This window comes from Hyperolius riggenbachi, chromosome 5, assembly GCF_040937935.1.
Source record: "Hyperolius riggenbachi isolate aHypRig1 chromosome 5, aHypRig1.pri, whole genome shotgun sequence".
NCBI lineage: Eukaryota > Metazoa > Chordata > Amphibia > Anura > Hyperoliidae > Hyperolius > Hyperolius riggenbachi.
This window is the reverse complement of record NC_090650.1, coordinates 273,388,070-273,402,120: the sequence shown is the minus strand read 5'-3', so window position 1 is coordinate 273,402,120 and position 14,051 is coordinate 273,388,070. Positions and strand designations below refer to the sequence as shown.

General features: G+C 43.9%; 1 protein-coding gene across 3 annotated transcripts in view; it reads left to right on the top strand.

Annotated features, from left to right (window-relative positions):
- The window catches only part of NUP153 (nucleoporin 153), a 179,938-nt gene extending 166,959 nt beyond the window's left edge, over positions 1 to 12,979 (top strand). For 2 of the 3 annotated variants that reach the window (XM_068236949.1, XM_068236948.1), the window contains exons 22-24: positions 780 to 1,043; positions 9,107 to 9,263; positions 12,132 to 12,979. In XM_068236949.1, the coding sequence (XP_068093050.1) occupies positions 780 to 1,043; positions 9,107 to 9,263; positions 12,132 to 12,204 (494 nt within the window). In that variant the 3' untranslated portion in view covers positions 12,205 to 12,979. Of the gene's footprint in view, positions 1 to 779; positions 1,044 to 3,040; positions 3,193 to 9,106; positions 9,264 to 12,131 lie in introns of those variants that run through there. The other variant, XM_068236950.1, reaches the window with a different exon arrangement.
- Positions 12,980 to 14,051: the final 1,072 nt, after the last annotated feature.

Here is a 14,051-nt window from a genome sequence, read left to right as displayed (position 1 = left end):
TTTTTTTATTTCCATTATTTTAAGGTAACATAGTACACATTTAGCAACTTGCCTGAGGTAAATATTAAACGCCAGCTCGCTACTCAGTCTCACAAATGGGGATAATTGAAGAAATAGCCTTAGCCTGAAAAGCAATGGGCAGGATCTCCGCGAATGCTTTCTATAACCTTTTAAGCCCACATTTCAAAGCAAAAGGAGCGGGGGTTGGGGGTGATCTTAGTATATGATGCTCCTACTATTATTTACATGCTACCAGGGTTATCCCAGTAGCCTAATTTAAGCTATAGTGTCTCTTTAATTCAAATAAATACAGTAGCATCTCATTATAGTAATATAGTAAACATCTGGCTATTGCGATCTCAGTCCTCAAGTCCAACAGTGTGCCTATATGAATATACAATATATGACAAATCCTAATTAAGTAAAATTCTGATATTGTAAACTTGGCCATGTCCCTTGAAGTTTACTAGAAGGGGATGTTACTGCAGTAAACCGTTGCAGAAGTGATGCCCGAGCATTTGCAGTGGCGACAAAATTCCTGCATGTCCATGGTTTTATTTGCTGGAGTCCTATGACTGGTCTTCAGGGAGTATGACTCACAGCCACATTTACCTCTACTCACACCATCATATAACACTGGCTGGAACAGGTGCGGTAGTTCATGAAAACACTACTACCGTTCATTACAGTATATGTTTAGAGTGCATGTTTGCTTTATACTGTGTGATTGTAAATCCTAATCCCCATATTTTATTTTATTTTTATTGTTCCCCATTCAGGCACCAATTCTACTCCATTTATTTTTGGCGCTTCTCAGTCTGCCCCTGCTGTATCTGGTGTTGCTACTGCCAGTCCTGTACCTGCATTTGGTAAAAGTACTGTCCAGAACCCTACCTTTGGTGCATCAGCTTCAGGCCCTTTGTTTCCCTCTAGTTCTCAGCCTGTCCCAAGCTTTGGCTCATTGTCCAGCAATGTACAGCCCCCGCCCTTCGGGCAGCAGAGTACGCAGCCAACCTTTGGTTCCAATACAGCGCCCAGTGGCGGTAAGTATCAACATTTAACAATTCATAAGAAGCTGTGTGAGATTTATTAGAACAGGGCCTTACCGGTAATTTCATGTGTAATAAATATTCATGGCATTATTTTTTCCCCTCTGTTTTCACTTCAGGTTTGCTTTAACAATAGTAAACATGTGATATAATTGTATGTGTAGTACAGCTAAGAAAAGGGTCTCCAGTACAAGAAGTTAAACAACTTCAGTTATCTATGCAAAAGAGCTTCTCTGAGCTCTCAACAGCCTTGTTATCTGAAGCACTTAGGGCTAGTTCACATTTAACCTGTGATTTGGTGGGCAAAATCTTGCGATTTACCATAATATGCGCTTGTGAATCCTCACAGCACGATCATCCCCAAAGCGCTGCATGCAGCCCGCTTGCAATTGATTGTAATCGCTGCAGTGAAAATGTATCCCTAGGGATACATTAGCTGCAGCACGTTGCTGATCGCCGCCGATCAGCAAAGTATTGAAAAAGCGCCCAGTGTGAACTAGACCTTAACCAGCAAAGAAACCATGAGAGACCACTTCTGATAAGGTTTTACTGCAGGAAAGTTCAAAGGGTCATTATTTTAGCTTTGTTTTATAGTTTAAAAGACAGTTTGCTTTTAAAACTGCAAATGAATGTTATTTAAAAAACAAAAAGCTATAGAATTGAAAATAAAAATGTAACGAACTACTAATGTTCTATTCCTTATCCATACTGCACATACAATTCATTATATCAAGTTAGTTATTTTTATTTTTTTCTTCAGTGTTGCTTTTAAGTATTCATGTTAACATAACAGGTTTTTAAACATTTACCAATTAAAATTTGGTAATTTAGCTGAGCGATTTAAATGGTGTTGTATAGGCCTTGTATTACACAGGAGATGAGCAATACTATTATTTCTGGTGGTTAGTGATGCTAATGTGTGACACCTCAAACTGTGCATAGCCATACATGCCAATTACATAGGGTCTCCGAATACCTGAATTCCCATTGCAGTCAACCCTTCCAGGAAAGAAAATGTGAGTGTTTGTTAATGGCACTCACTTGCAAGCTCTTAAAATTCAAAAGCGGTACAATGTTTGCCGCTAGCCTACTTTAGGGCACCCAGCGGGAACTTGATCAGGAAATTCAGATAACGTGTTTGGGTGGACAGCACCCTCTCGAACTGCTAGGTTTCCAAAAGGTTGTTGTAAACTACGCCCACACCATTTGGCCAATCAAAATGCTTTGTGCTGCAAGTGAGTGCTGGAATTGGAGAACTGTTGTCTATGAGGATTCATGCTGGGTCCCCTAAAGTGGACTAGTGCTCAGTGTTTTATCTGAAAAAAAAAATCAGACTATAGGCAGCCAGAAAGTGACCCTCTGAGTGTAGGTAGTAAGAGCGTACATGAGTTTGGCCTGCCAGAGAGTGACCCCAGTACAGGTAGCCAGATTGTGCCCCCCCCCTTATTGGTAGCTAGAGTGCCTCCTCCCCCAGTGTAGATAGCCAGAGAGGTCCACAAAATATAGTTAGGCAGACAGTGCCCCCCACCCTGTATCGGTAACAAGACAGTGCAGGTAGCCAGAGAGTGTGTCCCCCAGCCCCTAATTATAGGTAACGATGGGAGGTCCTCTCACAGCTGCAGCTAGCCAAAGTGCTCTCCTCCCCTCTCCAGTTTATGCAGTTTGAAGGTGCGCCCCCCCCTGCCCCCCTATATTCAGTATAGGTCGCCGGAGAGCTTCCCCCATACCCTATGCAGGGTGTGCAACAGAGCCCGTAGATCAGTCTCCTTCCTGGTATCTGGGATTGATTAAAATTAAATATGGCAGCCTCCATATTCTTCTCACTTCAGTTGTTCAGTATGTAATTTCCTCAAGCAAGTGTAATATGGGTCTATTCTACTACAAACTTGATGCACATTATAAATTACTTTTATGGCTGAAAGACTGAGGGACTTATTAATCTGCCTTAAAAATCTAAACGTTTTGTGTTAAAAAAAAATCTTGTATTGCAGAAAAAGATAACGAATAAGCAGGGCAGTGTAATTGACAGAACATCGTAGAATACATCTTTACATTCAGTTTGGTCAGAAGAATTAATCCATCAGACAACAGCAAAGCCTCTGCCAACATTAAGCTGAACTTAAAATAAAAAGTATCAAACTGCCTTCTTGTGTGGAAAGATAGTCCATCTGGACAAGAGTCCATATATAGGGTCTGTGGAATTATTTTAGGTATAGATTAGCTGAAGCGGAGACCTATAAAGCATTGTGGAATGCATCAGAGCCAGTGTAATCTGCTAGAAAAGTACACCTAATGCAGCATTTCTTCTGTAAGCGATCCATGGACACAGCTTTTCTGAAAGATATCAAACTTATTCCTGATTTAAACATGGTTTCCGGAGATCATTATGGAGTCAGTTTTATTAATAAAAATATGGAGCAAAAGGAGTCTTGATCTTCAGTTAGCTACTATGTGGGTGTTAGCAGCACTGGCTTACTTGTTGCACCAGCCTGTGCTCTGGATATTTTAGGGAAGAAGGTTTATGACCCAAGGACTTGGGATCCTTGATAAAAATCCTGTGGAGCATTCTTGAAATCTGAACCTTTGCTTTATGCCAAAGGGTTGACACTTTACAACAATACCACAAAGTGTGTACAGAGGTGCCCCTTGTTTAAAGAGACAATGTAACAAAATGTTCAGCCTCATTTATTCTATCCTATAAGTTCCTATACATGTTCTAATGTGTTCTGTCTTACTACAGCCTTTCCTAGTTTCCCAGTGGCTGTATTATCTCTGTTATACGATCAAATCTTCTTTCCTCTGACTGCTTTGTCTGGCTCAGGCAGGGATGTGCTGCTCTACTTGTGATAGGATAGAAGCTATACACACCCTCTCCACGCCCCCTACAGGCTCTGTGTGAGTCACAAACTGAGCTCCTCTCAGCCTATCACATGCCATGTCTTTTGTTTGTAAACCCTGCCTAAAACTGGCAATTACAAGCCAGGATTGCAGCAGGGAGTGGCAGAAACAGCAAAAAGGGGCCCAGGAGAACATAATGAATAAAATGGTATGCTTATTATTGTAAGAATTTTAGAGTACAGATTCTCTTTAACATCCCCGCACGATACTTTTTTTGTGGTTAGAACTCTGCGTGATCGGTTTACCATTCAATTCTCTGGTTGGTTCTCTTATCTTTCGATCATTTTTCTTATCTTTTTTCCATTTACTTCTATGAGAAATCGAGCGGGAAAACAATCAAGCGGAGAATCGCACATGATGGAATTTATCAATTGAAGGCATTTACTGTAACGATTCTACGGCAAAAATGAAACAAGTGTTCCCAGCATAAAACATTCACCACTTATGGGCTGATCCATTAGGTGTAGTTTACGAGGCGTTAAGTATGTTCTATGTAGCAATCTCAAAGAAAATTCTTTGTACTGTATGAACTCCCTTTTAGCTTAAATTACAAAACAGTTGTCCCAGTTCTCCACAGGAAGCTCACAATTAAGGTTGTACTCCCAATTAATCAACAGAGACCGGAGATAGTGCCATAGTCCAGTAAAGTATGTGATAGGTTAGGTATAGAAGTATGAGGCTGCTGGATAGTCATGAGAATGTCATCTGCAAATTTTGGGGGACATGCTCCCTAGATCGTAGCCAGCAATTTCCTGGTTTCTCCTTATTTGTATGGCTAATATTTCCATCGCCTGTGCAAACAGCGCAGATGAGGACACTTCTGGCTTGTGCCCCTATGAATCGATATGCAAGGGGAGTTGTCACCAGGCAGTTTTAAAGAGGCTTTGGAGTAAAGGCAATGCGTGAGGTGGAGTAAAAGTAATGTATGAGGTTAAAGGAGGAGACCTAAATGCCAATAGTTCTCATAACCGCAAAAAGGACCGGGTGAGGCTATCAAAGGCCTTGATATTGAATCTCAAAACTGAGGCTTCTTATGTAAATTAGCATTCTGAATGAGGAGTAGCGTCCTAATATTATCTGAGGCCTGCCTGTCGGGGATAATCCCCACCTGGTCCTTTGCTATCAGCCCTGGAAGCAATTTGTTTAGCCCTTGTCTGTAAGACGTTAGGATTTTGTAGTCCTGATTTAACAGGGAAATCAACCTGTTGTGCTTTACATTTAGGGGATCCTTTCCTGGCTTTGGTATGAGAGCAATATGAGCCTCAAGAAATTCTGAGGGCAAACAGCGATAATTCTTGGCAAGATAATGAAATGTTTTGGTGAGGGGGAGATATTTCACAGTTTACAGTGCTTAGTTGTGTTGCAAAATAATTCTGCATGTCAACTCACTGGCCACAACATTCTGTGGGCCTGTTCACAGTACTGCATTGTAACTGATTGCTGGCAGGCTTTGTATTAAAATCCATGTCCCGTCTCCATTGCAGTTCACACTCATTATAACTCGTTTGTTATGCAACTGACCACTGTGAACCTAGCTTTAATCTTTTATAAAACCGGGAGCTTTGACTCTAATATGTTGTATTACCTCCTCCACTTCCTCCTCAGAGAAGGAAGCATCACGCATTCTCGCTGAACTGGTAGTAATTTTAGGAAGGGGTAGTTGATGGAGAAACTTGGTAATCTCCACTAATCTATCACTATGGCCTCAATTCACTAAAGGCAGATTAGTAAAATCATTTAGTTTGGAAAAATACAGCATGAGTTTGGTAATTTACTGAACAAACCTGCTTCAATTCGCTAAGCCCTGCTCCGTCAGTCTCACTTTTCCAGCTGTGGAGCAGCTCAGCGCTGAGGCAGGAAGCTGTGCATGAGTCAGGATTTTCTGTCCAATGCATACCCGACATCCCTTTAGATGTGCTGCAGCCAGCAGGGGGAGTTCTTCTGTATGTGTATACAGATTTTCACATCTAAAGGGAAGCAGAAAAGCCTCCTAAAAGTTTTCCTCTGCTCTGCTACAGTGAAGTCCTGCCTTCCAGGGTGTCGTACTAAATCAGGAGGAGAAGCAGGGCTGTGTGGCTTTCCCTATTGGCTGCCTGGATGGACTGACATCTAGTGCCTCTTTATGGGGAATTCAGGATAATTGGCTGGGTAAAAAGAAAAACATTGAGTTGCTTGCGGTGAAAGAGTGAGACCGAGCACCCTGCAGCACACCATAAAGTAACCCTATATCAAATGGGATTGGGATGAGCTCATAGTGATAATTCAAGGTTACATCAGATTCTGAGCCCACAGGTACATGTAAGGTACAATAGGAAACTGCCAGTATTTATGGCCGCAGAGTTTACTACCTGGTTGTTAATGGGCACAATTAAACAGACGAGGAAGACCTAATCTATGAACTATTACCCAGTACCTGTCACATGTGGTTCACTGGAACATGTGGGAACAGGGATACCCAAATAACAGGGCCATGGACCCTTAGGGCTAGATCCACAATAGAAGCTAGGTTGAAAGTCGACTAGCTTAGTTAGTATACTCATGCCATCCCTGTCAGTATTTTCCAATGTTAGGATTTTAGTGGGTAAGATATATATATATATATGTAATAGTCATGTATTAAATTACAGTGAAGGGGGGTGTTATTGTCCATGTAACCACATCTGCACAACTCTACACATTTAAGAAGAGATCATGTAGAGCAAAAAAGGTTTTAGTTAAAGGTAGTTGCTAGTTAAAATTGGCACTTCTTAAAAACTCCAGGTCAGATATTTTAGGTTGCATTAAAGTTTCCAGTTAGGCACATGAGAAGAAACCAGCTTGAGAACTTGAAAGTGAGGGACTCTGATGATACAAGTCTGAAGGGAGAGGTGCTGTAAAGGCTCCATAATTATGTCAGTTTCCAAATAAACAGCTAAATCATTGGTGATTGGAAGCAGAAGGCTGAGATCTAGGTGATTGGTGGGTTACCATGGTCCAAACACATCCTGACCTGGGAGATCTCTGTAGCAAGGACTGGGGTCCAGAGAATCCACACGGATGTTTGCTGCATCTAAGATGGCCTTCCCCTCTTTATAGGTACGTGACTCGTGTGAGCGGCTATAAAAAAAAAAAGTTCAGGGAGCATGGAAAGCACCATCTGTATTGGATTTTCTCCCTAGTCAGAGCCAAAGTAACTGGGCAAAACAGCCTGAGCTTTTATAAGGTGAGGGTATCTCGGTCAGCAAACATGTGGACCGTAGTTGGGACCCCAGGCATATCAGATAAGTTCCATGCTGCTGCTAAGATCTGATCTTTAACTTCTGATTATTGCAGCTTAAAGGGCAACTGTAGTGTGAGATATATAGAGGCTGCCATATTTATTCCCCCTTAAGCAATACCAGTTGCCTGGCAGCCCTGCTGATCTATTTGGATGCAGTGGTGTCGAAATAACACCAGAAACAAGCATGCAGCTAATCTTGTCCGTTCCGACATTGTCGAACACCTGATCTGCTGCATGCTTGTTCAGAGTCTATGGCTAAAAGTATTAGGGCCCTTTTCCACTGGAGCGGAAACCGCTCCGAATCCGCAGAGTTTCCCCGCAGGCAAATCGCGCGGGAAAACTCTGCCATAGGAAACGATAGCGCCGCCGGCCGAATAACTTACCCTAGCGATTCAGCCGACACTGCCTACAGTTTTCGCTCGGGAGGCTGCAAATCCCATAGCCGTGGGATTCGCCTGCGTTCCCACAGACCCGGAAGTGCCGCCGCACGTCTCACTGACGCGTGCGGCACAAGTGGAAACGGGCCCTTCGAGACAGAGGATCAGCAGGACAGCCAAGCAACTGGTATTGGACAAAAGGAAAAAAAAATGGCAGCCTCCCTACAGTTGTCCTTTAAAGTGTACCAGAGCTGTTCTAACTATAAAATGTTTTATACATACCTGGGGCTTCCTCCTGCCCCATATGTGTTGATCGCTCCCACGCCGCCGTCCTCAGTCTTCCAGCAGCTCTAATACCGGGTCCCTGCACTTCTGTCCGTTGAAGCGAGTGTGACGTAAGTGAAGTGCGCTGGACCCGGTATTAGAGCTGCGAGAAGACTGAGGACGGTGACATGGGAGCGATCCATGTGTATGGGGCTGGAGGAAGCCCCAGGTATGTATAAAACTTTTTAGTTAGACCAGCTCTGGTTTCCTTTAAGGATGACATCTCTTTGGGTGTTGGGCTCTGAGCTTACCTAAAGCTCTATGAATTTGATCCATACGAAACATACTCATGTCCAGCTGTGCCAGAAAAGTGGAGAAACCGTTACAACTTCCGTCAGGTCTGGGAACAACTTTGCCAGGCAACTAATGTGCAGGTTTGAGCACCTAGCTCAGTTTTTTAAAATCCTCTATGCACAATTCTGCCTGGTTTCAAGAGCTCTTATCTACTTGCGATTGTCATCACCGGCATAGGCCATGTTGTCCATCCTGGCTGCCCAATCTCGCTTATCTGAGTTTTAATGACTTTCTGGAGGAGTAGGAGCAGCTTAGTGATGGAAGGAAGGACATGTACAGTTTACCAGTCAGGGGAATTGTCACATGAACAGTGGAAGCTTAAAGTGAACCTTAAGTGTCCCAAAAAAAATGAGTTTTACTCACCTGGGGCTTACCTCAGCCCCCTGCAGCTGATCGGTGCCCACGACGAGTCGCTCTGATGCTCCGGGTCCCGCTGGCGGCCACTTCCGGTTTCGCCGTCAGGACCCGTCAGGCTGGGGAACGCGGCTGATACTACGCGTTCCCAGCCAAAATAGCACCCCTATGCGGCCATATGTCCGCATACGGGTGCCTATGCGGACATATGGCCGCATAGGGGTGCTATTTTGGCTGGGAACGCGTAGTATCAGCCGCGTTCCCCAGCCTGACGGGTCCTGACGGCGAAACCGGAAGTGGCCGCCAGCGGGACCCGGAGCATCAGAGCGACTCGTCGTGGGCACCGATCAGCTGCAGGGGGCTGAGGTAAGCCCCAGGTGAGTAAAACTCATTTTTTTGGGGACACTTAAGGTTCACTTTAAGCTTTATATTTATTATGTTGTGATAACAAAGCCAGTTTTATTTACACGGTCAAGGCAGACCTGACATGTCTCTTCATATTTCCGTATTGTGTAGTTCTCCATTCTGACAAATCATCATTTCCATTGCAGGCCCTTCATTTCAGTTTGGAAATTCAAATTTCAACTTTGCTGCGAATACAACAGGTGGTGGTGTGTTCACCTTTGGATCAAATCCTAGTGCGAACCCCCCACCTCAGCCTTCAAACAGTGGATTTGTGTTTCAGCAGGTTCCAACCTTTAATTTGGGGTAAGTATATACACATAATATATATACACACAATAGGTTCATTTAAAACTGAACTTCAGTCAACCAACTAAACCTAGAGATTAAATACTGTTGTTTGGAATTTTTTCCCAGTTAAAGGATACCCGAATTGACATGATGAGATAGACGTGTATGTTCAGTGCCTCGCACACAAATAACTATGCTGTTTCTTTTTTTTCTTTCTCTTCCTGAGAGAGTTAAATATCAAATATGTAAGTGGCTGACTCAGTCCTGACTCAGATAGGAAGTGACTACAGTGTGGCCCTCTGATAAGAAATTCCCCTTTTTATCTTTCTTGCTCTCAGAAGCCATTTTCTGCTATGAAAGTGTTTTATAGTTGAAATTTCTTATCAGTGAGGGTCACACTGTAGTCACTTCCTGTCTGAGTCAGGACTGAGTCAGCCACTTACATACCTGCTATTTAACTCTTACAGACAGAGAAAGAAGAAAAGGAACACAGCATAGTTATTTGTGTGCTAGTCACTGGCAATACCCATGTCTATCTCATGTCATATGTCACTTCGGGTATCCTTTGAATTATTGGTTTAGTTAAAAATAATCCTTTAGATAGGCCACCAACTCCACACAACCAGCATGATCACTGTGCCATCCCCTCTGCTGCTTAATATTACAGGATTTTTTCCTCCTGCTGTAATTCAGATCACCCTGTTAGACTGACAGCACTGTATGATGTAAAAACCCCTCTACCTTCCTGAATTATGCTGTGAAACTAAGCTGAGCTAAAGTCATGAAATTAATGGGCCAACGTGATACAAAATGTCTATGGAGGGGAACAAATTTGCTAGTCTTTTGCATTTTCATATAAAACTTAAAAGTACTGCTGAACTAGATATTTAGTAACCTGTAAACTCCTCCAACCTTACTCGGCAGCCTTCTTCTTTAACCCGTCCCACGCTGCATTCCAAGCAGCGTCACATCACTAATACGCTTCCTCCTTCAACCCGGAAGGAGAAAGTGTTCGTAGTCACGTGACCGCTGTTTGGAATGCAGCATGGGATGGGTTAAAGAATGAAACGCATTCTGATTTCATTCAGATTTTATCCGGAGCGCATCCCTGTTACAATGGCGTTTTTCTGCATGAAATTCCATCTAGAAGGTGCTCGGTGGTTGGCAGATTAACTGCGTGCTGAGCTGTAAGGGCCCATTCACACCTGGGCAATTTGCAGGCGTTTTACTGCGATCACTAGCACTTTCTAAAAGCAATAGTGTAGTTAAAAGTATATGGCAGTGATCTCACCAACGATGTGTGGTAAACGCAAACGTGGTGCATGCATTGCTTTTTCATGATTTTAAAGCGTTTGCGATTGAAAAATTTAAACAAATTGCAATCATTTAACCACTTGCCGACCGCACGCTTATACCGTGCGTCGGCAAAGTGGCAGCTGCAGGACCAGCGACGCAGTACTGCGTCGCCAGCTGCAGGCTGATTAATCAGGAAGCAGCCGCTCGCCAGAGCGGCTGCTTCCTGTCAATTCACGGCGGGGGGCTCCGTGAATAGCCTGCGGGCCGCCGATGGCGGTTTGCAGGCTAAATGTAAACACAAGCGGAAATAATCCGCTTTGTTTACATTGTACGGCGCTGCTGCGCAGCAGCGCTGTAAGGCAGATCGGCGATCGCCGCCATGTGACGGGGGACGTCCTGTCACCGGCTGCACAGGACGGATCACCGGGGAGGGGACAGGTAGGAGAGGGAGGGGGGAATTTCGCCGCGGAGGAGGGCTTTGAGGTGCCCCCCCCCCCCCCCGCAATATGCCTGCAGGCAGGAGCGATCAGACCCCCCCTGCACATCATCCCCATAGGGGGGAAAAAGGGGGGGGCGATCTGATCGCTCTGTGTGCCAGCTGATCTGTGCTGGGGGCTGCAGAGCCCACCCAGTACAGATCCCATCAAACAGCGCTGGTCCTTAACCACTTTACCCCCCAGTGCTAAATTTCTCCGTCCCTCTGCGCACTGCTTCACCCCCAGGGACGGAGAAAGGCGCACTTATTTGTTTACTGGCTGGGAGTGGGCGGGGACCTCGCGCGCACACTCCAGCCAGCCAGCACAGCAGGTGACTAATTGGATGTTAGGAACAAGCGTTCCTAAATCCAATTAGACGCGCCGATTGCGGACACAATGGAGACTAGTTCAAACAGAAGCAGTCTCCATTGATAACAAATAAATGTAAACAAACGTGTAGCGCGCGATCGCGCGCCCCCGCGACCCGCGCGCGCGCGCACACCCCCCCGCTCTGCAGTGCAATGATTGGTTATGGGGACCCCAGTCCCCAATAACCAATCATATCACAGTAAAAAATGAATGGAAGCAGCGCTGCAATGTACAAATTGCGCTGGTGCTTCAGGGGTAAAACCCCTCCGTTGTGAAGTGGTTAAGGGGGGGGGGGGGTAAAGGGTGGGTCCTCAAGTGGTTAAAAATCGCTAAAATGTCCAATAAAAAAGTGTTAATTGTGTAAAAATCCCAGTTGAAAAACGTGATTTTGCTGCTGTTTTGCGATCCCCGGTGTGAATGGGCCCTTAAGGTGCCCACCAATGATAAAATCTTGATTGTACAATCTTAGCACAGGGACATCCTAGGGACATCCTAAAGTATCCATTCAAAGTATATTCTCTCAGTGTACCCTTCTACTAAGTTGATTTAGCAAGCTTGTACAATCAAGATTGTATCATTAGTGGGCACCTTAGGAATATGAAGTGGAATGATAGGAGGTGTTTGCTTCCTCAATATGTGCCCCTCTGATTCAGGTAGAATGTGATCTTATTTTTAACGCCACATGATGTATGTAGTATTCTTTAGTATGCATACATTAATGACCTTACTTTTCCCCCTTTAGGACGAATGGCAAACCATCAACTCCATCTTCAATATCAAATCGAAAAATAAAGACTGCTAGGCGAAGAAAATAGAGAAGGGATCTATCAATTTGAACTAGCAGCTGCTTGGAGGAATGGTGTCCTGCATTGTGCAAATACTAGAGTGTACCTCATGCTCTGTATAGTGGAAGTCAGATCAGCCCAAGGACTGTACACCCCAAAAGCCCCAACTTCTCCTTTTTTTCTTCTCCCAGTTCTGATGACACATTTGGTGATGGGAAGTTTTACACAAAGTATCCAGTTCTATCACCTTTCAGTTATCCAAGTTGGCATGATCTGGCTATACAAGCAAATATAGAGCGCACAGCGAATGGCTTTTGTATAATACTTTTTTCATCTGCACCACTATTTTACCGACGCTTTGAAATTGTAATTACAAGGGGAGGGAGTTGTGTATAGTGTAGAGGATGATGGAGATGAGTGGTTTCTATGCCTCGTTGTGCTGGTGTATGTGTGAACTTGAGTGTATTGTGCACCAAAACTTTTCTGATAGCGAAAGATTGATTGGAGGATGGTCCTTTGCTTCGGACTTGTTAGATATGTAGTTCTTCATCTAATATATGCGCTTTTCTGCCCCTTTTTTCTATTTTCATTCTACTTGCTCGCCTTTTTTCTTCTATGATATTCATGTAAATATGTTTTTTTTTTCCGCATACTTTTCAGCATAACCTAAATCTGTGAACTTGAAATTTTAATTTTTTTTGTGTTGAGCATTTTTTTTTCTTTTTGTCTAGAAAGTCTCAAAATTTTATTATGTAAATCTCATTATTCAAAGTTGCCTAATTCCATTAAAAAAATAGTCTTTAAAGAAAATTGGAAATTCTTTAAAGTATTAGGTTATTGGCTTTTCTGATCCATTTTTGTTTGGACCAAAAACCAGTATTGTACAAAGTATTAAGTATATATTTTTATATTTACACAAATGGACTGTGGTGACTTTGGATAATTAGTAAGTTTAATATTAAAGCCATGTTTATTACTGTATAATTAACATGTTAAACCATGGGATAAATGCCATCAATAAAATGATAAAAATCTGAGGTTTTTACTCTGTTTATATTAGGAAGGGATTTTCCGTTAGGCATGAAGCAACAAATCATATAAGGAGATCTGTGACGGACAAGGTAACAGATCTTCCTTTAGAGCCTAATGCTGGACATACACAGGGCGCGATAGTTATCAATCGAGCCGCTGATGGCTCGATTGATAATATTCAACCTGTCCGATCACCGCGGCGGATCGATTCCGCGCTCGATCCCCGCGGGCGGACAATGGAACAAACGAATGGCTGATAAGGAACTGCCCGCGGGGTCGCGCCGGTATCGAGCCAGTGGCTCGATTCCGGTGCAATTGCACCGTGTTTGCCCAGCATAAGCCTACAGGCACAAAAAAATGAGTGGACATTCCCCCCCAACCACCCCTACACTCTGCAGTGCAAACGACTGCTGTCTCTTGCCACAATCTCCTTTAGTCTTGTTCAGGACTGGATTATAAAGAAAGCAATACTGTACAAAAATCCCATCTATGTTGCTTCAGTTCACTAAGACCTGCTCAGTAATGTACAAGTCTCACCAGCTGTGGATAAGGTCTGGCAGCAAGCTGTAATTCTTCTCCACAAGTGGTCTGCAGGAGCCATTTCTGCTTCTCTCCTGTGACAACCTACTAGAATGTCATTCCCTGCACCCCTTTAGATATGCATGCATGCTACTAGAGGACCCTCTTCTGTGTATCGGCATATAGATCTGCATGTCTTAAAGGATACCAGATGCGAAAATAGTAAGAGTAACTTGCCCCACACGATTACACCCCCCGGGACCCTCTTCCGGGTAGCCAGGCCGGGCTGTGCGCGTCCGGGAGCGCTCTGCACATACGTATGATAT